Source organism: Meriones unguiculatus, chromosome 2, assembly GCF_030254825.1.
Source record: "Meriones unguiculatus strain TT.TT164.6M chromosome 2, Bangor_MerUng_6.1, whole genome shotgun sequence".
Taxonomy (NCBI): domain Eukaryota; kingdom Metazoa; phylum Chordata; class Mammalia; order Rodentia; family Muridae; genus Meriones; species Meriones unguiculatus.
Window position 1 is genome coordinate 44,127,754 of NC_083350.1, and position 26,051 is coordinate 44,153,804.

Here is a 26,051-nt window from a genome sequence, read left to right on the forward strand (position 1 = left end):
AATCCCCATTCAGAAAGGCAAAGAGGATGGACATCAGAAGAAGAAGAAAACAGGAAACAAGTTAGGAGCCTCCCACAGAGGGCCTCTGAAAGGCTCTGCCCTGCAGACTATCAAAGCAGATGTTGAGACTTATGGCCAAACTTTGGGCAGAATGCATGGAATCTTATGTAAGAAGTAGGAAATAGTAAGATCTGGGGAGGCAAGGAGGTCCACAAGGAGAGCAGCAGAACTAAAAAATTTGAACACAGGGGTCTTTCCTGAGACTGATACTCCAACCAAGGACCATGCATGGAGATAACCTAGAACCCCTACACAGATGTAGCCCATGGTAGTTCAGTGTCCAAATGGGTTCCATAGTAATGGGAACAGGGACTGTTTCTGACATGAACTGATTGGCCTGTTCTTTGATTAACTGCCCCTAAGGAGGGAGCAACCTTTTAAACTTTTTAATAACTGAAAATACATTGAAACAAAATATTGTCTTCCTACTAGGTTATAAGTTTATTCAAAGTATAAATCTTGTCTTTGATTTTTATTGGAATTCTTAACCAAGCACATATCAAAGCATGCTTTAACACTGTTATGTATCTGTCTTGACAATGACTGAAGGTGTTTTGTTTGTCAGTTTCTATATTTTTGAAAATCCATAGCACATGAATAAATCCACTCTTTTAAGCCTTTCCTTTTGTACATATAGAAATTATGTTTTTTTGTGGGACATTGGTTAACGCTGATAAAGTCAAAGACAAGTAATGTGGAGGATTCAACTGTTCCAAAACGAATCCAGAAGTAACCAGTATTTTGTCTGTTTTATTGCTATATGACCTCAATACATAAATTAAGAGAGCATACAATTATTTATTCCCCTTAGGAAAAACCGCCATTGCAACAAATCATTGTCAGATACATGCATTTACTTCATCAGGTTCCATTTTATTTGCTCTGCACAGCTACTGAACAACTGAGCCACGACAGGGCAGTTCTTGGTGTGTAAATGTGTTAACAGTCTGCTTAGTTTTCAAGTTTCTCAGTTCCCACTGAACAGTTTAACAGTTTGCCTAACTAATAAGAGGTGCTTTCATTATCTGAAACAAAGCGCTGGGGTAGAAGTGTTACTAAAGTAACTTTATTGAAATTTCCTTTCGTGCATACCTGGGAGGAGGCACATTGCCATGGAGACTGGGTAAAGGGGAATATGCATTTTAGTGTAAAAACCAAACCAAAGATGCACCCAGTGCTGTGATGTTAGGGGATCAGCATTTTCCTTTATGTTTGAAACCAAGTTTTCCCAAACTTCTTTCCCTGAAAGAGAAGAGATGGTGTTCAGAGGTGATGTGTAATAGAGATGGATTCGTTCTGGGCTGGGTAAAGTGGGCAAATGTTGATTTCCTAGGTTTCAGATTTAATTTTATTTTATATAAAATCAACCTTAATAGACTAGTAAATTAACAAGCACTTCGTGGACTCCTGCTCCACTGGACCCAGCCAGGAACACTATGTTCCTAGAAGTGCTATTTGCTTACGTGGCGGTTTGGCAGAATTCACAGCGGTTTTGGTAAGTTTTCCCGTCTGTGCCACACACTGGTTTGTAAGTATTTGGGCACGATTTTCCATCTGCAGAAAGTGTCTTCTCATAGTTGCTGCAAAAAGCCTGTAAATTAAGGAAAGTATTTTTAGTAGTTCATTTCTTACAAAACATAAAAAATAGTCTTATGTACCTCAAAATTCTCTCAAGAGCCTGTGTTTTATTTTGAAAATGAAAATACATTGAAAAGAAAAGAACAAACCCACTTAAAAAAACAACTAAAATTGCAGGGCTTCTTGTTAGCAGTTTATTGTCTTTCTGTCACCTTTCTCTGGGCAGTGCTGCTTCATGTACACAGTATTGAATTACACATGGACTGCAGGCTTCTTTTTTGCTTACATTTCTGCTTGAGGCAGCATGATTTTGCAGCATACTATTCCACCACAAATGTGACACAGCTCACCACTGATGGACACACTTTTGACCTAAGATGTCCACTTTACTTTAACATGACATCTTAAAAAAATATGATCTTCATTTTTCAAAATATTTTTTACTTACTTTTGTATTAGACCATAAAGAAATAAATTTTATTTCTTTGCCAGTTAATCAACTCAGGTCAGGGAGCATTGATTAAGCACTCTGTGCCAGGACCTTAGATTTCAAATACAGCATGACCAATGCTACAGGAAGGACTCTTCTAGAAACTCTTCCCCCAAAACTATCTCTCACTTTAAAAAAAAAAAAACCTAACTTGAACTTAGATTTTACCATGAAAATGATACTTTTGGACAATTCGTAAGAATTTTTTTTTAAAAGATTGTCACATAACCCAAGTCACCTTCAAACTTATGCAACAGGAATTTGTGAGATTTGAATGCAATCTACAATCATAGATGAGCGAATTTGTTATGTCGATACAAATCGCCTGCTATGATGTTTGTACTAAGATTAGCAGCTGAACACGACAACTAAATCGTGTGTCCATTTCTCTGCACTGTTTGTCCCCATGTCCCTGTTAGTCACACTACTTCCAAAGAATGCATACAAAAGAGAATAGTTTTACCCATGAAAGTAGAAAAATGTCAATTTAGAACCCTTTCACCAGCATCCTTAATTTATTTTTTAGGTAAGATGTATAGATTAAAGAACTATTTTAAAGTTTTTGTTGTTTGTTTTGTTTAAGCTGGAATATTCTCAGAAACTAACAGCCTATGTCATTTACACACACAGTGGTTTTCTTGTATATTCTATGACAATACTGAATGTTTCATTCATTCTTCAATCTAGCCAGCAGAATGGCCAGTAAGCAGTTATTTATTTGTTGAATTAGTGCCATGTTGGAGCTCTAGGTGTCAAATGCTTGGTGCCCTACACAACAGGGATAATTATCTACTAGGACAAGAGAGTAGCGTCCACAGAAGCATCTGTATGCAGTACTAGATGGACAGAGACTTTGCCTGCTGGATTGACTGAGACAGATCCTATTTGTGATGATCTCTCTATCATGACTATAATAAGCATGATTTTCTCTCACACAGTTATCTTAAGTTGCTAGGCTTGGTGGCATACATCTAGAGGCAAGTGGATCTCTACTCGTTTGAATCCAGCCTGGTCTATACAGAGAGTTCCAGGGTAGCTAGAAATACATAGTGAGACCATCTCTCAAAAACATTATCTTAGCCAAGGTGTAGTGGTGCTCACCTTCAATCAGGGGAGGCAGAAGCAGGCAGATCTTTGTGAGTTCAAGGCCAGCCTTGTCTACAAAGTGAGTTCAGTTTAGCCAAGTCTACACAGAGAAACATCTCAAAAAAAAGCTCCAAAACAACAATAATAACAACAATAAAAAATCCATTATCTTAACTTGAAAAATAATGCTGTTTACCCCACATTCACAGATAATGTACTATTATAGATGCTTAAATGGTGCATATAGTCCTTCTGAGGAACTTTGACTTCTGTCTGTCAAGAAAGCAGTAAGTGACATGCAAGTCTTTTGTTTTCTTACTGTTTACAAAAAGACATCTGCAGCAATGATTATATTTGGTATGGAATATGTGTCATACTCTTCCCCAACCTTCTCCCCAAGCTGGCAGTGGACATCCAGAGGAATCCGTGGAAGGGCTGCAGTGCTTCCTTTGGTAAGGGGACCATGGTGATGGGACTTTCTGGGATGGAAATGGCTAGAGAAAGAATGAGAGGCACATACCTGGAAGCCACCTTGGCTCACAGCATCTGCAGGAAAGAACGGAGAGTGATACATCACATGTCAGGACTGCAGCGTTTTCCAGTTGCAGCTAATCATAATGGTCTCCTGTTGCATCTGTTTTGCTTTGTGGATGGAGAACTACACAGAGACACACTGCACCCCATGGGAGGCCGAGAGGCAGGCTGCATTACCCATGGCTGGGACAACATTGCTCTCATTATGTTTGCCCTTTTGCGTATGTTTATGCAATCATGTTTTCCAGTTTATGAATTATGTCATAACAGGCCTTTGAAGGTACAGTCTAGAGCTGTTCTTTGTTATACAGGTATATATTTACTAGAAGGGAACTGAAAAGTTTTGAATTAAAAGCTTTTCATAAAAGAATGTAGATATAACAAAAATACAAAATAATTTTTATTTTAATTATTTTTATTTTATTAATTGCATTTTATTCACTTTGTATCTCCCTGTACTTTCCTCTCTCTTCCCCTCCCAATCCCACCTTTCCTCTTCCCCACCCATGACCCTCCTCCAGTCCACTGAAAAGGGAAGTCCTCCTCCCCTTCCTTCTAATCCTAGTCTATCAGGTCTCATCAGGAATGGCTGCATTGTCTTCTTCAGTGGCCTGGTAAAGCTGCTCTCCCCTCAGGGAGCAGGCAATCAGTTCATCTCAGAGACAGTCCCTGTCCCCATTACTATGGAACCCACTTGGACACTGAACTGCCATAGGCCACCTCTGCTCAGGGGTTCCAGGCCATCTCCATAAATGGTCCTTGGCTGGAGTATCAGTTTCAGAAAAGAACCCTGCGCCCAGACTTTTTGTATCTGTTGCTGTCCTTGTGGAGCTCCGTCCTCTCCAGGTCTTACTATCTCCCTCTTCTTTCATAAGATTTCCTGCACTCTGCCCAAAGTTTGGCTGTGAGTCTCAGCATCTGCCTCGATACCCCACAGGATAGAACCTTATAGAGGCCCTCTGTGGTAGGCTCCTGTCCTGTTCCCTGTTTTCTCCCTCCTCCGATGTCCATCCTCTTTGCCTTTCTGAATGGGGATTGAGCATCTTAGCCAGAGTCCTTCTTCCTGATTAGCTTCCTTAGGTGGACAGATTTTAGTATGTTTATCCTATATTATATGTCTAATATCCACTTAGGAGTGAGTATATACCCTGTGTGTCTTTCTGCTTCTGGGATACTTCACTCAGGGTACCTCTTTTCCAGTTCCTACCATTTACCTGCAAATTTAATGATTTCCTTTTTTTTTTTTTAACCACTGAGTAATATTCCATTGTGTAGATGTACCACAATTTTTGCATCCATTCTTCATTTGAGGGGCATCTGGGCTGTTTCCAGCTTCTGGTTATTACAAATAAATCTGCTACAAACATGGTTGAGCAGATGTCCTTGTGTACTTGAGCGTCTTTTTGATATATGCCTAGGAGTGGTATAGCTGGGTCTTGAGGAAGCACTATTCCCAATTGTCTGAGAAAGCACCAGATTGATTTCCAGAGTGGTTGTATAAGTTTACATTCCCACCAGCAGTGGAGGAGGGTTCCCCTTTCTCCACAACCTCTCCAGCATGTTTTGTCACTTGAGTTATTTGTCTTAGCCATTCTGATGGGTGTAATGTGAAATCTCAGGGTCATTTTGATTTGCATTTCCCTAATGGCTAATGAGGTTGAACATTTCTTAGTGTTTCTCTCCCATTCAATATTCCTCTATTGAGAATTCTCTGTTTAGCTCTGTACCCCCTTTTTTAATTGGATTACTTGATTTGTTGCTGTTTAACTTCTTGAGTTTGAAATAATTTTTAAATAATTGCAACATGAATCAATGTGTTTTATCACATTTCCATTAAGCACATCCCCCTTCTACTGTGGGAATTATACATTTAAGCATGTAAATCTTCTGTTACATTAGTTAAAGTCTACTGAAATGTGAATGTAAATGTATTTCAAATTCAATAAATCTATGTGTATTCATAAGAACGAATGCATTAAAAACATCTTACATATATCAACTCATATAACAAGCCTCGTTTTTAAAGCCACGGAAGGCTGTTTGTGATTGTGCATGTTTATAATTCCAGAACCCAGGCGTGGAAGCAACTGGATCACTGACAATTCAAAGGAAATCCTGGTCTAGCTAGCAATTGCCAGGTCAGCAAGGCCTGCGTAGTTAGACCCTGTCTCAAGAAAACAAACCAAAGTAAACTGAAATCAAAACAACAACAAAAATGCCCCAAACAAAACAAAACAAAACCAATACAAACAATAATTTCAATAAAACCTACCAACAAAATAACAAGCTAAGGAAACTGAGTATTGGGACAAGCATTTGGCTCAGTATTAATACTCATATATTATCAACGGCCGAGTAAGGGATACAATCTAGACTGGATAGAAAGTCAAGCTTAGGAAGCACTGATTTTGCTTTTGAAGGACACATCAGTGCACATGGGTTTCCTGTACACCATTAACATCAATTCAGCATAGTAACCAGGGCACGATGGTGACTTATTCAGTACGAGAAAGGATGGCAGAAGGATGGACATTGGAACCAAGCTTTGGAATGCCAGTCCTGGGGCTCTTTCTTCTCTCCCAGATCATCAAAAAGTTCTGTGTCTCCTCTCCCTACCCTCCTCTCTTTCTCTTTCCCTAATTATCTTTTAAATTTTGTTTACCTAGAGGGTATAAAAAAATGACTCAGATTTTCGTGCCACATCTCTCAAGAATTCTGACAATTGAAGTTCATTAAACAAGTTTCTTTAAAGCGCTGTTTTAGGAGAGTTTCTTATTTCTGTATCGACGTTCTGCTAATGAAGCATAATACTAGCTTATGCTTGTTGTGGCGGCCCAGACAGTGACACAAGTGGCCTGTAATTCTTAAATCAGACTGATTTTAGTCAGATCTAAAAACAACCTTCTCATCCTATACAGGGTGAAACTGGTTTTGGAATTGAATAAAAGTGCTTTGAGCAGAACACTGTAGTAAAAATTAAAATATATACTGTGTATAATATATATCATTTATATACTAAAATTCCACTGAGATAAAAAAGACTTGGACCATCATTCACCATTGTTATCATCATAAATAAAAACAACAACATTTGCATAGTTTTGCACTCACCTGCATGGAGGAACAAACAGGCCAGGCCGATCAAAAGTAGAAAGGCACCTGCTGGCTTCATGTCCGTGAGGACTTCGAGGTCTGAGGAAACAGAAATGTTAACAAGGTTCAGCACAGTGGAGGTAGTTCTCCGGCCTGTATTTATAAGCAGATCTATATGTGTGAATCCAAGTACCTATACATTTGTCACTCGGCCACATCCTCCACCCCTGTTATGCAATTGATTTCTCTGAAGAATAGACACTAGATGCCAATGAAACTCATTTCAGGCCCCTTCCAGTCAAGAACAATAATAAAAAATGATGTTTAGACGTAATGAAGTATGTTATAAAAAGCACACCCCAAATTTCTCCTGAGCACCACACAGTGATAATTGCAATTGAATCTTTACTTTGCAATGCATATGCTTTGGACTTGTCTGTAACAGAGCCTTAGGGCCACAAAGCTAATAACTGTAACTTAGAATACAGTCTGAATAATTTGTGTAGAATATTATTAGGGTTTGGCAGCATAACTATGAGGAAATGAAAAATGTTGATGTGAGGGATTTTGAGGTCATGGAACTTATTAAATAAAATAGTTGCACAGCCTGAATGGTCATAGAGAAAGAAATGCTAGACATTAGAGATGAACAGTATTTTCAAGGCTGTTTCTTTTAGCTCCTTGATTGGAGACAGTGTCTACATAATGTTTGCTATTTAATATTTCTTAATTTAATGATTTTTATATGTCAGTTTTAGGCATTAGACATATATGAAAATCATGGTTGTCTTTTTTTTTTCTTTCTCAAACACCTCACACATGGTAACGTTTGTTGTTCTACAAGAAATAGTTCTGAACTAGAAACTTGAATAGCTCATTCTGCTTTTTGTATTATATAAACAATGTAATAAATTCTCACTAACATGATCACCTAATCATGAGCTGCCCAAGGACATCAAAAATAATGTTCAGGCACAATGAAGTACATTATAAAAAGCACACCCCAGTGGGTGTGTCAAAGTGAGCAGGATAAGCACTACAAGGTCTCAACCCTAAACAAAGAACTACACAAAGGCAACTAAGGAATGCAGAGAGTAGGAGAAATAGTCCACTCCAGGGAAGACCATACCCATTAGTTCTCCAATAAAAACATATAAATACAAGTAACATTATACAGAATGAACGGGTCGTATTTAAGAATATTATGCATGTATGTGCATATGCATGCAAAAATAATTAATAAAAATGACCCCGTGAATTTGAAAGAGAGCAAGGAAGGGTATATGGGAGGGCTTTCAGGGAGAAAGGGGAAGAGAAAATGTCTTAATTATATCATAATCTCAAAAAAAGAAATATAAGTTCAGATATTATCTGCATAGGAGAGAGTACCCTGACATTTACAATACTGTCATCTTAATTAAGACTGATGTTTTCTGTGAGTCCATGGAGGCTCACAGAGAATGAACCACCAACCAAAGAGCATGCATGGATGGGAACTATGCCCCCTCCACATACTAGGTGATGGGCAGCTTGATCTTCATGAGGGTCTCCTACCAATTAGAATGGGGGCCATCTCTGACATGGACTCTGTTATCTGCTTTTGGATCACTTTTCCCTAACTGGGCTGCCTTGTCTGGCCTCAGTGGAAGAGGATGCACTTAGTCCTGATGAGACTTGATATGTCAAAGTGGGTTGGTGAGGGGGGTTGCTCCTTTTTTGAGGAGGGAGAGGAAATGGGGAAGAGGGTAGAAGAGTGGAAACAGGATCAGAGAGGAGGGAAAGAGAGGACTGAAAACAGGATGTAAAGTGAATAAACAAATTAACTAATGAGAAAAATAAACAAACAAACAAACCCTCAAAACAAAATACATTTAAAGGTCTAAACCTTTTGTTAAAATTAATAATGAATTAATTCATTAAAATTATATATTCACCAATAACTCAATTTATATTTATATATACACAAACACGTACAAGTATAGGACCATACAAGCTAGAAAATAACCAAATGGATTGTTCTTTTTCCTGAGTTGGCAGGACTGTAGAATGTGTTGAACATATGTGTACATAGACATTACTTGCCAATGAAAAGCAATAAAAATTCATTTTCCTTTCAAAATAATAACTAGACACTGATAATTTCAGGTATGACTGTTGATAACAAAGTAACACAGACATTTTCATGGAACTTACACTCTTTTCTTGAACACTTGAACTTGAAACCTACAGATTTGAGGAAATTACTGTGTTCTGGAAATTTAAAAATGAGAAAAAGAAGCTCGCATGTAACATTAAAAAATAATTAAAGTTACATATAGACAGGTAAGACAGGGCTGAGAGAGGGCCTTCATTATAAGTAGTATGTACATGTTTTGAAAAGGAGATAGTGACGACTAGGTTCTTAAAACTCTTGGCCTTGGGAATTATTGGTCTCGAGGCACATAAACATATACCCAGGAGTCTGATAATGGGAATTATTATAAGAAAATAATAAAAATTTAATGTGTAATTTTGTAGGTAACTTTTTTGGTGCTGGGACTTTCGATGTATTAGCCAAATGCTCCTCTATTGAGTGCCATCACTGATGAATGTGTAGTCTTGGAAATGAGAATAATTAAGTGTTATATTTAAATTCAGAGAAAGAACTGAAGAAAAAAAAGTGGTTTTGGCTGTTTTCTTTTTGTTTCTGGAGTCCGTTAGATTTCCTTTTAAGACCATTTGGTGCACTCTCCTTCACACAACCTGTTTTTACTCTTTGGAAGTATGTTTTATACTTTGGATCTATTTTCCTTGTAAATACCTAACAGTTTTCATTATTCTTGTATGTTCTCAAGCATATAGGATAATTGACCTAATAATTTTGTTAATATATTATTTTATATGGACACTTTCTGCTACATTTATACAAGTGATAGTGTTCAGATAAGAAAGTATATTTTTCCTTTTCCTTTGGAAAACAGAGATGGTGAATTTCATTTTGATAGAAATTTGATATTTTTGTATTTGTATAAATAATTTTAATTTCTTCACTTTCATCACTTGAAAGGAGCCTTCATTTCCATTTTCTGAGGTCTGCTTTAAAACTTTCCTAGATGCATACAAAGTAACTTTCGATCCAAAGCCAGCTTTGCTGTATTACAGAGATCATGTGTCTCATCTTTCAGACTAGATCTAGGCTAGATGTCATCATTCTCCTCCTCTTCCTCCTGCTCTTCCTCCTCCTCATCATCTTTCTGATGCATGTGTACATGCATGCAGAGATGAGATGGTAGCCAATTCTTTCCTTTCTCATTATGTGAGTTCTAGTGATAGAACTGGGGTCGTTAGGCTTGTGTTGCAAGTGCATTTACCAACTAATCCAATTAACCAACTGATTCCTTGAGTTTCTTTCTTTTTTTTTTTTGGCTCAAGAGGACTGTCAGTGTATGCTGAAGCCCCACGTTTATTCAACAGCTTCTTCTTATAGGCAAAGCAAAACAAGACACATCAATACAAGGAAGAGGTTCACAGAGGAGCCAAACATGTTTCCTTAGACCACTTCTCTGTATAGCAGAAATGGTCCAAGGTCACACAAACTAGCTAAAGGAACTTGGCAAAACAACCTGCTTATCCCTGTTTCAAGGTAAAGGCCAGGGTGAAAACATGTATTTCACTGAATAACAATAACAAAGCAGCTTGCCAAGCAAGCAGCTCTCCATTGTTCCCAGCCAAGCTGAATGATACCTCTACCTTCCCTGGCTGGTGAGCTTGCAGATGGCAGATTGAAGGGGTACCCCCTGGGATGTCTCCAAAATTGTGAACTAATTCCTTTCAGTAAACATCTGTCTTAGTGAGTTGTATAGAACACTGATACACTCACAGGATTTCTTCATCCTTCTGCAGTGTGGACAAAGCTTGTTTTGAGGATGATGTATCTTAATATAGACATGGGGACTACCACCTTGTAATGGAGGACTGGAGAATGTTTCTCTGAGCCCTGTCCTTTGCCTTGTTGACTCCACATGCCTTGTTATCTCTCATAGAAACCACAGTGGCACTAGGGGTTCCCTCCGGATGCATCACCTGGAAATTTCTTTTTTTTTTAATTTAATTTTATTTTTAATTACACTTTATTTTTTTTTCAATGCAGTTTATTCAGGAACCTTGAACAATCCTCGGACCCTGGGGAAAGCCAGCCCACAGCTTAAATAGCCTCTGGGTAGCCAACCCAGGCGTGCCACGTGGGCAATGCAGATAGGTCCACATACATGGAAGCAAGCCAGATCCTCAGCCTTAGCCAAATGTGGAGTTGTTCGTAACAGAGAGCACTCACCATCGGGAAGGTGGAAGGCAGAAACCAGCTCCATCTTTAAGGCATAGCATTCCGCAGCTCTCTACAGTTCCCCCTTTTTGTTTTAGATGCATCAGGCAAGAGTAGAGGTCTGATCTCTGATATTAGAAATAAATTGGGACTTTGTACAGATGTTCATTTAGGTGTCATCCACCCAAAGAGCATCAGACCCATCTGATACCTTTTTCTCAGAGGCGGGACCTGGGGCATCAACCCGCATGCAATCAGACATGCTCTTCTCTGGGTCGAAAGCAGCTGACCCTGAGTGCAGTGCTTAGCCTCGCATCCTGAGCGTATCATTTTAGCTTTTTATGGTATCCAACCATGCTTGGGGAGAATGTCCTGCTTCAATGGCTGTAAAGGCCTGAATGATCATGGCTGCATCACACTGTTGTGAGACTCTAATCTTGCATATATACCACAGGCAAACCAAGGAGACCAACACCAGAAGGCCTGCTAACGCTCCCATGCCCACCCATTCCTTCAGATGATTCATGGCTGCAGCAATCCATGTTGATAATCCTGTGGCTAGTCCTGTGTCCACTGTGGTAGAATTTACTGTGACAATGGCCACTCTCAGCTGCTCCATCGTAGTATCGAATTCTCCAGTCCAATTACCTAAAATATAGCTCGACAATTGTTTAGACAGATTTGCAGCACAGGAAAAATTCTCATGTTGTATGCTAGTGACACAAAGTCCAGCATACTTTCATTGACAGCCAGGTTGAGCGATTTGCCATAGGGTATCAATTTGCTCCTGCAAGAGGTCAATCCTCTGATTGAACACCATCAAGCTTCCTTTTAGTTGAGCATTAATTCCTTTATGTACAACTAAGGCATGAGCTACATTGGCTAAATGATTATTCAGGGTCTGAGCAGTCTGCCCAGTATGACTCATGGCTAATGCCCTGGTGGTAGCTCCAACAGCCGCCAATGAGATGGTAGTAACAATGGTGGCTGTAGTTCCAAGATCCCTTTTCTGTCTGAAGAGAGTCATAGCGTGAGGGGCGTCAATGGGCACAGGCACCCAGTGAGGCATGCGAGTAACCAGGGCATACCTAAATTTACTAGCATTCCAGCATTGGGCAAAAAAGCAAGTATCATTACCACAATTACTTGGCTCTATCTGGCTAATAATGAATAAAAATGGGGGATATAGACAAACAGGTGTGGGCTTATAAGAAATATTATGAGAAGCCTTAACCCCTCGTTGGAACATCCTGCGTCAGTTCTAGAACTAGCAGTGGTGGTGTCCGAGGTCTGAGTAGGTTCAGGAGACCATTGCCCCCAGGGGCGAGACGTGCTCCATGCCAATTGACTAACTCCATGTTTTCCTCCACTTTTGAAAGTCATTTAAGGTTCTTAAATTATTTTTTCCCTTTTTTTTTTAAAATTTTTCATCAATTACAGTTTATTCATTCTGCATCCCCCCTTAAGCCCCTCCTTCCTCCCCTCCCAGTCCCACCCTCCCTCCTCCCTCTGCTTGCATGCCACTCCCCAAGTCCACTAATAGGGGTGGACTTCTCCTCTCCTTTCTGATCTTAGTCTGTCAGTTCTCATCAGAAGTGGCTACATTGTCATCTTCTGTGGCCTGGTAAGGTTGCTCCCCCGCAGGGGGAGGTGACCAAAGAGCAGGCCAATCAGATTATGTCAGAGGCAGTCCCTCTTCACATTACTATGTAACCCAATTGGACTCTGAACTGCCCTGGGCTACATCTGTGCAGGGGTTCTGGGTTATCTCCATGAATAGTCCTTGGTTGGAGTATGAGTCTCTGGGAAGTTCCCTGTGTTCAAATTTTCTTGTTCTGTTGCTCTCCTTGTGGAGACCCTGTCCTCTCCAGCTCTTACTATTTCCCAGTTCTTACCTAAAATTCCGTTCACCTGCCCAACAGTTGCCCATCCGGCTCAGCATCTGCTTTGATAGTCTGAAGGGCAGAGGCTTTCAGAGGCCCTCTGTGGTAGGTTCCTAGGTTGTTTCCTGTTTTCTTCTTCTTCTGATGTCCATCCTCTTTGCCTTTCCGGATGGGGATTGGACATTTTAGTTAGGGTCCTCTCTCTTGCTTAGTTTCTTTAGATGCACAGGTTTTAGTGGGTTTGTCCTATGTTGTATGTCTATATGAGTGAGTATATACCATGTCTGTCTTTTTGCTTCTGGGACAACTCACTCAGGATGATCCTTTCCAGATCCCACCATTTACCTGCAAATTTCATGATTTCCTTATTTTTCATTGCTGAGTAATATTCCATTGTGTAGATGTACCACAATTTCTGCATCCATTCTTCAGTTGAGGGGCATCTGGGTTGTTTCCAGCTTCTGGCTATTACAAATAAAGCTGCTACAAACATGGTTGAGCAAATGTCCTTTTTGTGTACTTGAGCCTCTTTTGGATATATGCCCAGGAGTGGTATGGCTGGATCTTGAGGAAGCGCTATTCCTAGTTGTCTGAGAAAGCGCCAGATTGATTTCCAGAGTGGTTGTACAAGTTTACATTCCCACCAGCAGTGGAGAAGGGTTCCCCTTACTCCACAACCTCTCCAGCATGTGTTGTCACTTGAGTTTTTGATCTTGGCCATTCTGATGGGTGTAAGGTGAAATCTCAGGGTTGTTTTGATTTGCATTTCCCTAATGGCTAGTGAGGTTGAGCATTTCTTTAAGTGCTTCTCTGCCATTTGGTATTCCTCTACAGAGAACTCTCTGTTTAGCTCTGTTGCCCATTTTTTAATTGGATTACTTGGTTTGCTGCTTTTCAGCTTCTTTAGTTCTTTATATATACTGGATATGAGTCCTCTGTCAGATAAAGGGTTGGTGAAGATTCTTTCCCAATCTGTAGGTGGTCACTTTGTTTTGATGACGGTGTCCTTTGCTTTACAGAAGCTTTTCAGTTTCATGAGGTCCCATTTATTGGTTGTTGCTCTTAGAGCCTGTGCTGTTGGTGTTCTGTTCAAGGAAGTTTTCCCCTGTACCAAAGAGTTCTAGGGTATTTCCCACTTTTTTTTCAAGCAGATTTAATGTGTCTGGTTTTATGTTGAGGTCTTTGATCCACTTGGACTTCAGTTTTGTGCAGGGTGACAAGTATGGATCTATTTTCATTTTTCTACATGTAGACATCACCTGGAAATTTCTTAGAGGTAAATTGGTGTCACTTTACTTTGTGAAGGATGTTGTGTTACATATTTTGTCTGGCACATTAATTACTACACCTTCTATCATATCTTCAAGACTTCAGTCTTATTTTTTTAAACCTTTGTTATGGCTTTCAAAAAGCTTTCTACCTTTTATGTAAAGTGACCCTTTCTGGTTTGAGAGTGTAATTCAGCAGTAGAGTATGGGCTTAGCTCACAAGAGACCCTGGGTTTGATTCTAGCATTTAAAATACAATGAAGACATTATTTTAATATTAATACTTTATTTACTCAAGTTGGGGAATTATACATTGTTACAGAGTTTTATAAGATCTAAAAACTGATCTGAAAAGTTACCCCATTAGTTGTCTGAGACTAAGATTGCCAGAGAAATGGTTAAATAAGAGACATGATTAATTGACTATTTTGCATGGGAAAATATACATGTCTTACAATGAATAGACATGGAATCTCACATTAATCTTGGTTATTACTCTTGGTTATTATAAATTCAAACCATAAATAACCTCTTCTTTTCTCTCTCTCTCTCATTCCCTCCTTCTATCTCTCTCACACATACATATACATGAATATGGTTATACACATATACATATGGTAATAGTCATTATATATATTTGTAAATGTGCAGTTTTAGAAAAAAGATTTATAGTTTTTTGCTCTAAAATACTTATAACAATACAGTTTAAAACATATCTTTTGAAAAAAAGTTATATTAAATGTTGACTAAGTGCATAGATAAATGTAAGAGCGAGTGGTTATGAAGTCTGAAGTACATTTCTGGAATTCCAGGCAAAAGAGGAAAAACAACATGTTAAATAAGTTTGGATTGTCTAAAGGAGCAAAGTATAGCTATCATCCTTGTACTTTGGTTCCTAGCAATTCTAATAGAAGTATTGCAACTACACAGCAAAACACAAAAAGCTATAAAGATGTATATATGTGGACCTTTCTTCATTTACTAAAAGTTATTAACATTGTAAATATTTTATGATTTTTTTTAATTAAATGGACCATTTCTTTAAGATTCTGAAGGAACTATGCTGAGAAGCCAATAAAATGCCACAGTACTCATCTGGAGGTCAGAGAAAAATTTATGGAGTCAGCATTGTGGCTTCAACATCATGGCTTTCTGGGAATGAACGCAGGTCATCAAGGCAAGTATCATCATGTGCTGAACCACCTTCCCACCTTGAAATTTAAATTCCAAACTGGTCATCCATGAAAACATACATATAAGTGACAATATACGGAATGCGCAGGTAGTATTTGGAAATATATATGTGTACATTTACACATATGTTTGTAATAACAAGGATGAACAAAAAGGCCATGAATTTGAAAGAAAGATGGGTAGATGGGAGTGCTAAAGGCCAGCCACGATGGTCAGATCCTGTAGAGAAGATAAAGAGTCAGGCACTGGGGTAGCGGGAAATCTTGCAGCCTGAATGACTGGCAGTCAGAGTACTTCTTTATTTAATCAGAACTCAGTAGGCAGAGATACATTCATGCTGCTCCAAAACAGAGATCATATCAATTTTGTCTCCAGTCACGTTTTTAGCTTCCTCTTGATCATAAGTTTAGTCATAGCTGGGAAACTGTGACAGAACAGCGTTATCTTTCTGCAATCATTTTTCCTCATCAACCCCACAAGCCAAATTTTAACAATCTTGAGGCATACTTTGCAAAGTGTGACAGTCTATTTGCAGGTTAGTAGCTCTTGCAGTTTCAAGGTCACCAGACAGAAAGAAAATCTCCGAGTCAGCTTGGGCAGATTCCATCTCCCAAGCTGTGTATTATCAACTTTTAATGGTCAGAGTACCAGATTGCCATTAAGCTCAATAAAAATCTTTAGGGAAAAGCTGTTGCAGTTATTTTTAATTTTCTGCCATAATACAATGTTTGTATTTTGAGTATTTGTAGAATGTTTGTGTCTAATCTCAGTCGGTATTTGCTTTTGTTCTTTGGTCACATGACACCACAGTGATGTTGCACAAGGTAACTTTTGTAGAAAAGGAGGGGAGTAATACTTCATTCATTTGTCATTTATCAACACCATTCTTTGTCTATCATATAAGTCCCGTGTGGGGCAGAGATAGCTCCAGCCAATCTAACTTTATTGCTGTACTTTTCCCTCGAGGGCCATACCATATATGGCCCCAATCATATATGCTAAGTAATGGCCTGAGTGTATTATAATAGGGAGAGGTTTTTACCCTGATCTGCTGCCAACTCCATGGAATCTTGCTTACTTTTTTAAGTTTACCTTGCCTTGATTATCTTGTTCCTCAGTAAGTGCAAGGGCAGATGTTCCAAGAGTGTCTTGGAGTAAGAGCCTCATAAGGAGACCTCTGGTGTCTTTATTTGAGTCACAACCTCCAAGAAGCAAGGAAGACCTTCAAGTACAGCCAGATAAGCATATCTTCCTAAAAGAGGGACGGGTGGTATACTCAGGACTTTTCTCGGGAAAGCTTAGAAAGCAGCACTCCTGGGGAAAGTCACAAATGGTTCATGAGAAACTTCTCATCAATCCAATATCCTCAAATTGTACAAATATCAGAAGTCCCTGGCCCAAGCATGAAACACGTGGAAATCAATATCAAAGGTGAAGGCTAGCACAGCAGTGATTGCATCATTTAGCTCAGCTTTGCTGAATTTTTGTCATCAGCTCTGCTAGCTTTATGACTTTCACTGTTCCCATTAAATATGGCTGTTCCCTAGGAGGATTTGGAGAAGAGAAAAAAAAAAAAAAAAAAAAAAAGAAGGCAGAAATGCTGTAATTACATTATCATCTCAAACAATAAAAGAAATAAAAACCAACAAATGAGCTGCAGTGTCAGAACAAATGTAGGAAATGTGCAAAAGCCATGGATCACATGTAGGAAATAACTGAAAACTGTTAGTGAAGAAATTTACCCAGAAATAATGCATGCTGTGTGTCTCTAGATATGTGACATCCGGGAATGGCAATGTGATAGAGACAATAAAAGAAACTAGTTGTTCCCAGAAGTCCAGAAAGGGAAGGAGAGGGAGGAACAGACATGAAAGAAGGCCAATGGAACCACTGTGCATGGATTTGTAAGAAAGCGTGTTTACACATTTTTCATGTTCCGGAGGAAATCATAAAGAGATATGCTTGTAAACCATTGCATTTGGTCAATCATTATATGCCAATGTCGCCTGAGCTACCATGATGAATGCATCCTATGGTGGACACATGATGAAAGAGGCTTAGTAAAAACTGCAAAAGGCCAGATGTGAGAATTCTGATGTTCCCACTTTGTATTATTCTTAAAATTCTAAAGCATTTTATTAATACCTAGATGATAAGAGCACAAAAGTAGGGGAATAAAAGAAGGGAATTTGGGTTGTAAATTTGGTCAATGCATGCTATCTGCATGAGTTAAATATCACAAAGTAATTCACACTGGTAAAAATGTTAAATTAAAAATTTTAAATAAAATAATTTAAAAAACAAATATGATAATTAAGTAAACACATGCTCTGATCAGAATCTCAGCACTTTCACTAACTGGAAGTTATCTCTTTCATATTTATCATTAGAAACCTGTTTACATATAGTCACACAAACTGCATTTTAAAGTATGTGTAGGGATTTTATATAGTTTGTATTTATTCATTTTTCCAAAAGTAAATAGTAATGTGTAATTATTGCTATGTTTAGCATTATATTATATTAAGCATTACTGAATTCTGACTTAACTCATTATTCCTGTTAGAACTCAAATAAAGACATCTTCTACTTCAAAATCCAATTCCTCCCAGCTATTCTGGAGAAAGCAGACTGACAGACTGTCTATAGTAAAGATTTGTATATTGAATTTATGGTGAGGTCAAAGGTTTTCCAACCCTATTCCCTCTAGAAGAGATCACTTTATGCTGGAGAAGCAAGTTAGGACTTCCATGAGAACAAGTGAGTGCTGCCTCGTATAAGTTTTAAAAATTATTTCTTTTTATGAGATTATAACATAATTGCACAATTTATCTCTTCCCTTCCTTTTCTTCCAAATCCTCCCCCCACCCCTCCAGCTCTCGTATGGTTTCTCCCTTCATTCACTGTTGTTGCATACTCATGCGATTTGTTATTCTTGATCATTGGGACTGCACATGTCTGTATTTTCGAAATGTGATATTGCTCATGAGGAACGTAGGGTAACAGCCTCTGGCACAGCAAGGAGGAGCACTGCTTACTACAATAGAGGCCACATCCCTTTTCCCATTGTAGGATTTTAAGAACAAGAAACTCGTGTTCTTAGAACAGTGGGAATTGGCTCATCGATGGTGAAGTCTTGAGAGAATCTACAGTTTCAGTCTTACAAATGAATGTGCACAGAAGTTTCCAGTAATTTCCAGAAATTAACCTATAATTAATTATGACTCCTATAGGAGGGGCTTAATGCTTCTTTATAGTCAGTGAGAGGGTGTTTAATGATGTTCTCCCTAAGTCTATAAAAGTTTCAAAGCATTGCACACCCAAAGAGTTTATTACAAGAAATAAGGTGGTTTTTATTGGATCAACAGAGGTTCTCTTTTACAGTGACGGTTTGAAGAGAGCTGTGTGTAATTCAAATTACTCACACAGAACTAAAATATTGTATGTTGTTTCCATTCACACTGTTGCTCTGATTGGAAACCTGTGAGGTGTCTGACCCTCCCTGTTCATTGTCCTGCCTTGTGTTGTCACTCCACTCCTGAATGAGAACCAGCCTGGCTTTTTGCTGCTTCCTGTTTACATCTCATCCTTCCTCTAATTCTTGGCAAACTCTACTGTCCCTGTCTTATTTGATAGTGTTTTTGTCAAACTTAGCTTTCCCACGTGTGTTTGATATGGTCCTTGAGAGTTTTCCAGTCTTTCTCTGCATGTAAATGGGTTCTCTCCGGAGTGAAGTCTGCCCTCCTAAAACAGCAGTTGTAAGCTGGACATCCATGGTTTGGGCTCAGCCCATAGCAGCTGTTCCACTTTGTCTTTCATGCAGTTTTTGTTTTTATGACAACATGGAGCAACCCAAAACTAACTCTAACAAAGAAAGGGGGAAAATAAGATCATAAGAGATATGTAAAAATAGAGATTAGCCAAATAATACAGATAAAAAACAAAACCCAAATGTATTTCTCTGAGAAGGTGAACAAATTGGCAAGGATGTTATTTAGATTGACTAAAAATAAAAAGAGAAAATCTGAAATCAGATTTGAAAGTGGAAACATTGACTAGGAGTCTTATAGCTGGGTCTTGAGGAAGCACTATTCCTAATTGTCTGAGAAAGCACCAGATTGATTTCCAAAGTAGTTGTACAAGTTTACATTCCCACCAGCAGTGGAGGAGGGTTCCCCTTTCTTCACAACCTCTCCAGCATGTGTTGTCACTTGAATTTTTGATCTTAGCCATTCTTATGGGTATAAGGTGAAATCTCAGGGTGGTTTTGATTTGCATTTCCCTGATGACTAGGGATGTTGCACATTTCTTTAAGTGTTTCTCTGCCACTCGATTTTACTCTATTGAGAAATCTCTGTTTAGCGCTGTATCCCCCTCCCCTTTTTTAAAGGAAAAAGCAGGTTTAGTTTGTTATGAAATTAGGTTCCCATAAGGTAATATATAACATTTTGTAAATTGATTACATGAATCATCTGAAGTAAAAAATCAATTGTTCTTAAAGATGTGTTGGTGTTTGTACTAATTCCAAATATTTTAAATTCTATTTATGTATTTATTTATTTTTTGCATTTTTTAATTTTAAATTTATTTTTATTAATTACAGTTTATTCACTTTTTATCCCAGCTGTAGCACCATTCCCCATCCTCTCCCAATCCCACCCTCCCTCCTTCTTCTTCTCCTATTCCCCTCTTGCAGTCTAATCTATGGGATAATCATATTGAAATCTGTACACCTAAGGAAGCTAACCAAGAAGGAGGACCCTAAAAAAAAAGAGGACCCTGAAAAGATGCTCAATCTTCATTCAGAAAGGCAAATGAAATAGACATCAGAAGAGGGAGGAAACAGGGAATAAGACAGAAGCCTATCACGGAGGGCCTCTGAAAGACTCTACCCAACAAGGTATCAAAATATAGGCTGAGATTCATAGCCAAACTTTTTTCACAGTACAGGGAATCTTATGAAAGAAGGGGGAGATAGAAAGATCTGGCGAGAACAAGAGCCCTGCAAGGAGAGCAATAGATCAAAAAATTCTGGGGCACACAGGTCTTTTCTGAGACTGATACTCCAATCAAGGCCCATTCGTGGAGATAACCTAGAACCCCTAGAATCCCTGCACAGATGTAGCCCAAGGCAGCTCAGTGTCCAAGTGGGTACCCTAGTAATGGGAACAAGGACTCTTTGACATGAACTCAGTGGTCTGCTCTTTGATCATCTTCCCCTGAAGGGGAAGCAGCCTTACCAGGCCACAGAAGATGACAATGCAGCCACTCCTGATGAGACCTGATAGACTAGGATTGATGGAATGGGAAGAAGACCTTCCCTATCAGTGGACTGGGGGAGGGGCGTGATTCCTGTGTGATATTTGGCGCATCTGTTTATTAGAATGTCTCTTCTGGAGTTTGAAGGGTTCCATTCTTTTGGATCAGTTCTCGCATCAATTGGAAATTCCAAATGCCACTCAGCAAGCAACAAGGAAAAACAGAGTTCAAAAGAATGTAGTCATCATGGACAAAAAAAAAAAAAATAGCAGCAGGAAGTTGGGTTGGCTGAATACACTGTCCTCACAGTCAGGAAGAAGAGCACTAATGCTAACTTTATATCCATGTTATTTTTAGTAATTATGTTAGTTACCATTATAACTTACTTCAATCTCTATGTTACTATTTTCTAGGACTTTATTTTCTCATGTTTTGGGGTTTTTTGTTTGTTTGTTTGTTTTCTTGTGCATGTGAGTATATTTTCTTTCAAGAAACTTTTACATTGCCAGGCTGTGCGGCACTCCTTCACTAAAGCTGAATCACTGATAGACCTTTTTTTTTTTTTCCATTTAGTTACCTTAGAAAAAAAGCTGATAACTGAAAAAGATATGACTTGGCAACAATGAGAGTGAGCAGTAAAAGCGCCCAAGAGCAGTTAATGATTGCACCATTGGCATAATCTGTTCCTGATAATGTTCCCCTTCTAATCTGATGATATGATGATAGACATGAGAACTCAGGTCAAAGAATTAATTATGTTTATTTATTTTGATCAAGAAGTAAAAATAGCACTTGAAAGAGTATGATTTGTCCTGAACATCACAAGCATAAAAGACTTTTTTCAGCAAAACAAATTGATGAGTTCAGCAATTCAGCTAACAGCTAATCGGTCTTTGTGTATAAGAAAGAGGTTGTGTTTTTCAGAGGCCCTCTGTGGTAGGCTCCTGTCCAGATTCCTGTTTTTTCCTTCTTCCAATGTTTGTTGAGTTTGTCTTTCTGAGTGAGCATTAATCATCTTACCCAGGGAACTCTTTCTTGCTTAACCAGCAGTGTATCAAAGCAAACACTGAGACTCTTTTCTTTGTTTGCTTGTTTGGTGGTAATTTTCCCATTTCTTTATTTTTATTTTTATTAATTACAGTTTATTTACTTTGTATCCCTCCGTACCTCCCTCCCTCCTCCCCTCCCAATCCCACCCTCCATCTTTCCCACCCTTGTCCCTCTCCCAATCCACTGATAAGGGAGGTGCTCCTCTCATTCCCTCTGATCTTAAGTCTATCAGGTCTCATCAGGACTGGCTGTATTGTCTTCTTCGGTGGCCTGGTAAAGCTGCTCTCCCCTCAGTGGTTGGTGATCAAAGAGCAGGCCAATCAGTTCATCTCAAAGACAGTCCCTGTCCCCATTACTATGGAACCCACTTGGACACTGAACTGCTATAGGTTACCTCCATGAAGGGGTTCCAGGCCATCTCTATAAGTGGTCCTTGGCTGGAGTATCAGTTTCAGAAAAGACCCTGTGCCCAGACTTTTTGGATCTTTGCTGTCCTTGTGGAGCTCCTGTCCTCTCCAGGTCTTACTATCTCCCACTTCTTTCATAAGATTCCTTGCACTCTGCCCAAAGTTTGGCTATGAGTCTCAGCTTCTGCCTTGATACCCTGCATGGTAGAGCCTTTCAGAGGCCCTCTGTGGTAGGCTCCTGTCCTGTTCCTTGTTTTCTCCCTCCTCTGATGTCCATCCTCTTTGCCTTTCTGAATGGGGATTGAGCATTTTAGCCAGAGTTCAATGTCCTTAGTCATCAGGGAAATGCAAATCAAAACGACCCTGAGATTTCATATTACACCCATCAGAATGGCTAAGATGAATAACTCAAGTGACAACACATGCTGGAGAGGATGTAGAGAAAAGGGAACCCTCCTCCACTGCTGGTGGGAATGTAAATTTATACAACCATTTTGAAAATCAATCTGGCACTTTCTCAGACTATTAGGAATAGTGCTTCTTCAAGATCCAGCTATACCATTCCTAGGCATAAATCCAAAAGACACTCAAGTATACAACAAGGACATCTGCTCAACCATGTTTGTAGCAGCTTTATTTGTAATAACCAGAATCTGGAAACAGCCCAGATGCCCCTCAGTTGAGGAATGGATACAGAAATTGTGGTACATCTACACAATTGAATATTACTCAGCAATAAAAACAAGGACATCATGAAATTTGCAGATAATGGTGGGAACAGGAAAAGACCTTGAGTGGGGTATCCCAGAAACAGAAAGACACACAGTGTATACACTCACTCATAAGTGGATATTAGACATATAATATAGGATAAACATACTAAAATCTGTACACCTAAGGAAGCTAATCTGGACGGATGCTGAGACTCTCAACCAAACTTTTTGCAGCATGCAGAGAACCCTATGAAAGAAGGGGGAGATGTGGGACATGGAGAGGACAGGAGCTCCACAAGAAGAGCAACAGAACCAAAATATCTAGTCCACTGACAGGGGAGGTCCACCTCCACTTCCCTCCGAACCTAGTCAATCAGGTCTCATATGGACTGGCTTCATTGTCTTCCTCTGTGGACTGGTAAGGCTGCTCCCCCCTCAGGAGGAGGTGATCAAAGAGCCACCCACTGAGTTCATGTCAGAGACAGTCCCTGTTACCATTATTAGGGAACCCACTTGGACACTGAACTGCCATGGGCTACATCTGTCCAGGGGTTCTAGGTTATCTCCACGAGTAGTCCTTGGTTGGAGTATCAGTCTCAGAAAAGACCCCTGTGCCCAGACTTTTTGGATCTGTTGCTCTCCTTGTGGAGCTCCTGTCCTCTCCAGGTCTTACTGTCTCTATTTCTTTCATAAGATTACCTACACTGCCCAAAGTTTGGCTATGAGTATCTGCCTCAATACTCTACAGGGTAGAGCCTTACAGAGGCCCTCTGTGATAGGCTCCTGTCCTGTTTCCTGTTTTCTTGCTCCTCTGATGTCCATCCTCTTTGCCTTTCTGAATGGGGATTGAGTATCTTAGCCAGAGTCCTCCTTCTTGAATAGCTTCTTTAAGTGTACAGATTTTAGTATGTTTATCCTATATTATATGTCTAATATCCACTTATGAGTGAGTATATACCCTGTGAGTCTTTCTGCTTTTGGGATACCTCACTCAGGATGATCTTTTCCAGTTCCCACCATTTGCCTGGAAATTTCATGATGTCCTTGTTTTTTTTTATTGCTGAGTAATATTCTATTGTGCAGATGTACCACAATTTCTGTATCCATTCCTCCACTGAGGGGTATCTGGGCTGTTTCCAGCTTCCGGCTATTACAATAAAGCTGCTACAAACATGGTTGAGCAAATGTCCTTGTTGTATAACTGAGGGTCTTTTGGTTATATGCCTAGGAGTGGTATAGCTGGAAGGTGGTAGTTTCATTTCGCAAGTTAACAAGTAAGCTAAAACCTAACCTAACCTACATCTTGATTGAATTTAGTCGTTCATGCCTAAAATCTTAACAGCAAAAAAAGACAAATAACTTTATAATTTTATTTAAGAGTCATGATTTACATTGCGTTGCATTGACTGAAATCCCACCCTCTTATCATTATATCCCAATTGTATTTTATATAGTTATCTTTATTTTTTAAGGGGATACTTTTAAGACATGGAAACACATGCCTATGTGCTTTTTCTTGCATAACCTAAACAATTTCTTGGATCTTTATTTAGTCACTCATAACACTCCAATCTGTCTAGATATACTTTGATCATATTCACAAAGGGTAATATCTACATGCCCCCAATATATTTGAGATTCTAATTGTACCTATGTGTGTACTTATTTAGTGGTACTGGAGAAGAAACACGGGACCTTGTGCATGCTAGGCTAGTGCTCTACCATTGAGGTAAATATTCTGATCTAAGTCAGACATTTGATCTTAACATTTACAGTTACAAACATACAAACATGAAGGTCAAAGTCAAAGGCTGAGCAATAACCGTGCTTCAAAATTTGGGTTTATTATTCTCTGCCCGGGTCATCTGTTGTTTGCTTTTCAACAAAATCTTCCTTAGCTCCAGGGTATCAACTAGAACAAACTAAGCGTTCTCAAACTCAAGGATTGTGACCTAGCTTCTTGCTTTGCTCTTATTCAAGATACCTGCTAGGGCAATTCTCTCATCAACAGGTCTTGCTAGTAAGAGTGACTCTAACCACCAAACAATATTGTCATTGAATATGAGTCCTCCCTAAGAATTTCACCCATATTAACAGATTCTACTTAATATTTTTCCTGTAGCATATATCACATTCCATCTTACTATGTTGTTTTTATCATATTTATTACTTCTATTTTTTTCTACTTTATTTTTATTTTCCATCAATAAATGTAAATCTAATTTGTGATTGAAGAGCTACTGGTTCTTCTTATTTACATTTACAGGTGTTATTGTAAGCATCTAGAACAGACTGAACATCCATGAAAAGGTTTTAACAGAGTGAAAGTCATTGCATTCAAATGAATCCTGATATGTGTTAAATGAGATTTTTCTTCTGGAAGGCATTATTTTAAAAATCCTATTCTAGTGCAAAAAAGTATTGAAATGACTGGTTCCCAAGACTTCATGCCAATTTCTGGGAACTAGATGAACCTCTACATGAAGATTTCGAGTTTTCATAGAATGGAGTAACTCTATGGACTAGGACTGGCTTATTGAAAGGACTGTTGTAATTGTTAGGTTTTTTTTTTTTTTAATTAAAATTGATTTCTTTGGCAAGTAACTAATTGCTGTAGGTCTTTGGATTCCTAACAATTTACACATTTTTTCCCATTTTACAATGAAGCTCTCTTTAAGAAAATTTTCACATATTTTTATTGAATAATCAGCATTCGTTAACTATTCACTGTTCAGTTTGAGCATTTCTTTACTTTGGAATGCCTAGTGATGTTTTAAAAAAGCCAAATACTGTAGGTATTTAAATATTACACAGTCCACACACACTATTTAAAGAGAGGTGAAAACAAGCTTCATACATAATATTTTGCTTTTATGTAAAATAACTTTCCTGAAATTAATAAACACCAACATCCTTGATCTAATATTTAAATAGCATACTATAGAATAACATTGATATAAGCTTTATTATTGTCATGCAAATTCCAAAAGCAGAAGAGAGTCACTTTTTTGCAGGCCTCCATTGTGGTGAACGGTGTATTTTGATGAGGAAAGGAAGATTTTTATTCAAATTAATGAATCACATTCATTATTCTTTGTTGTATAAGTTTTTATATTAATCTCAGACAAAACTGTAA

At 38.7% G+C, this 26,051-nt stretch overlaps 1 protein-coding gene across 1 annotated transcript; it reads right to left on the reverse strand.

The window, feature by feature from the left end:
* Positions 1 to 1,104: 1,104 nt before the first annotated feature.
* Positions 1,105 to 16,804, reverse strand: LOC132652127 (serine protease inhibitor Kazal-type 12). Its single transcript, XM_060376903.1, has 5 exons — positions 16,565 to 16,804; positions 6,860 to 6,940; positions 3,735 to 3,760; positions 1,524 to 1,651; positions 1,105 to 1,302 (listed from the first exon to the last, which is right to left on the reverse strand). Exons 2-5 carry the CDS (start codon positions 6,918 to 6,920, stop codon positions 1,254 to 1,256), a joined length of 264 nt encoding a protein of 87 aa, XP_060232886.1. The 5' UTR covers positions 6,921 to 6,940; positions 16,565 to 16,804; the 3' UTR covers positions 1,105 to 1,253.
* Positions 16,805 to 26,051: the final 9,247 nt, after the last annotated feature.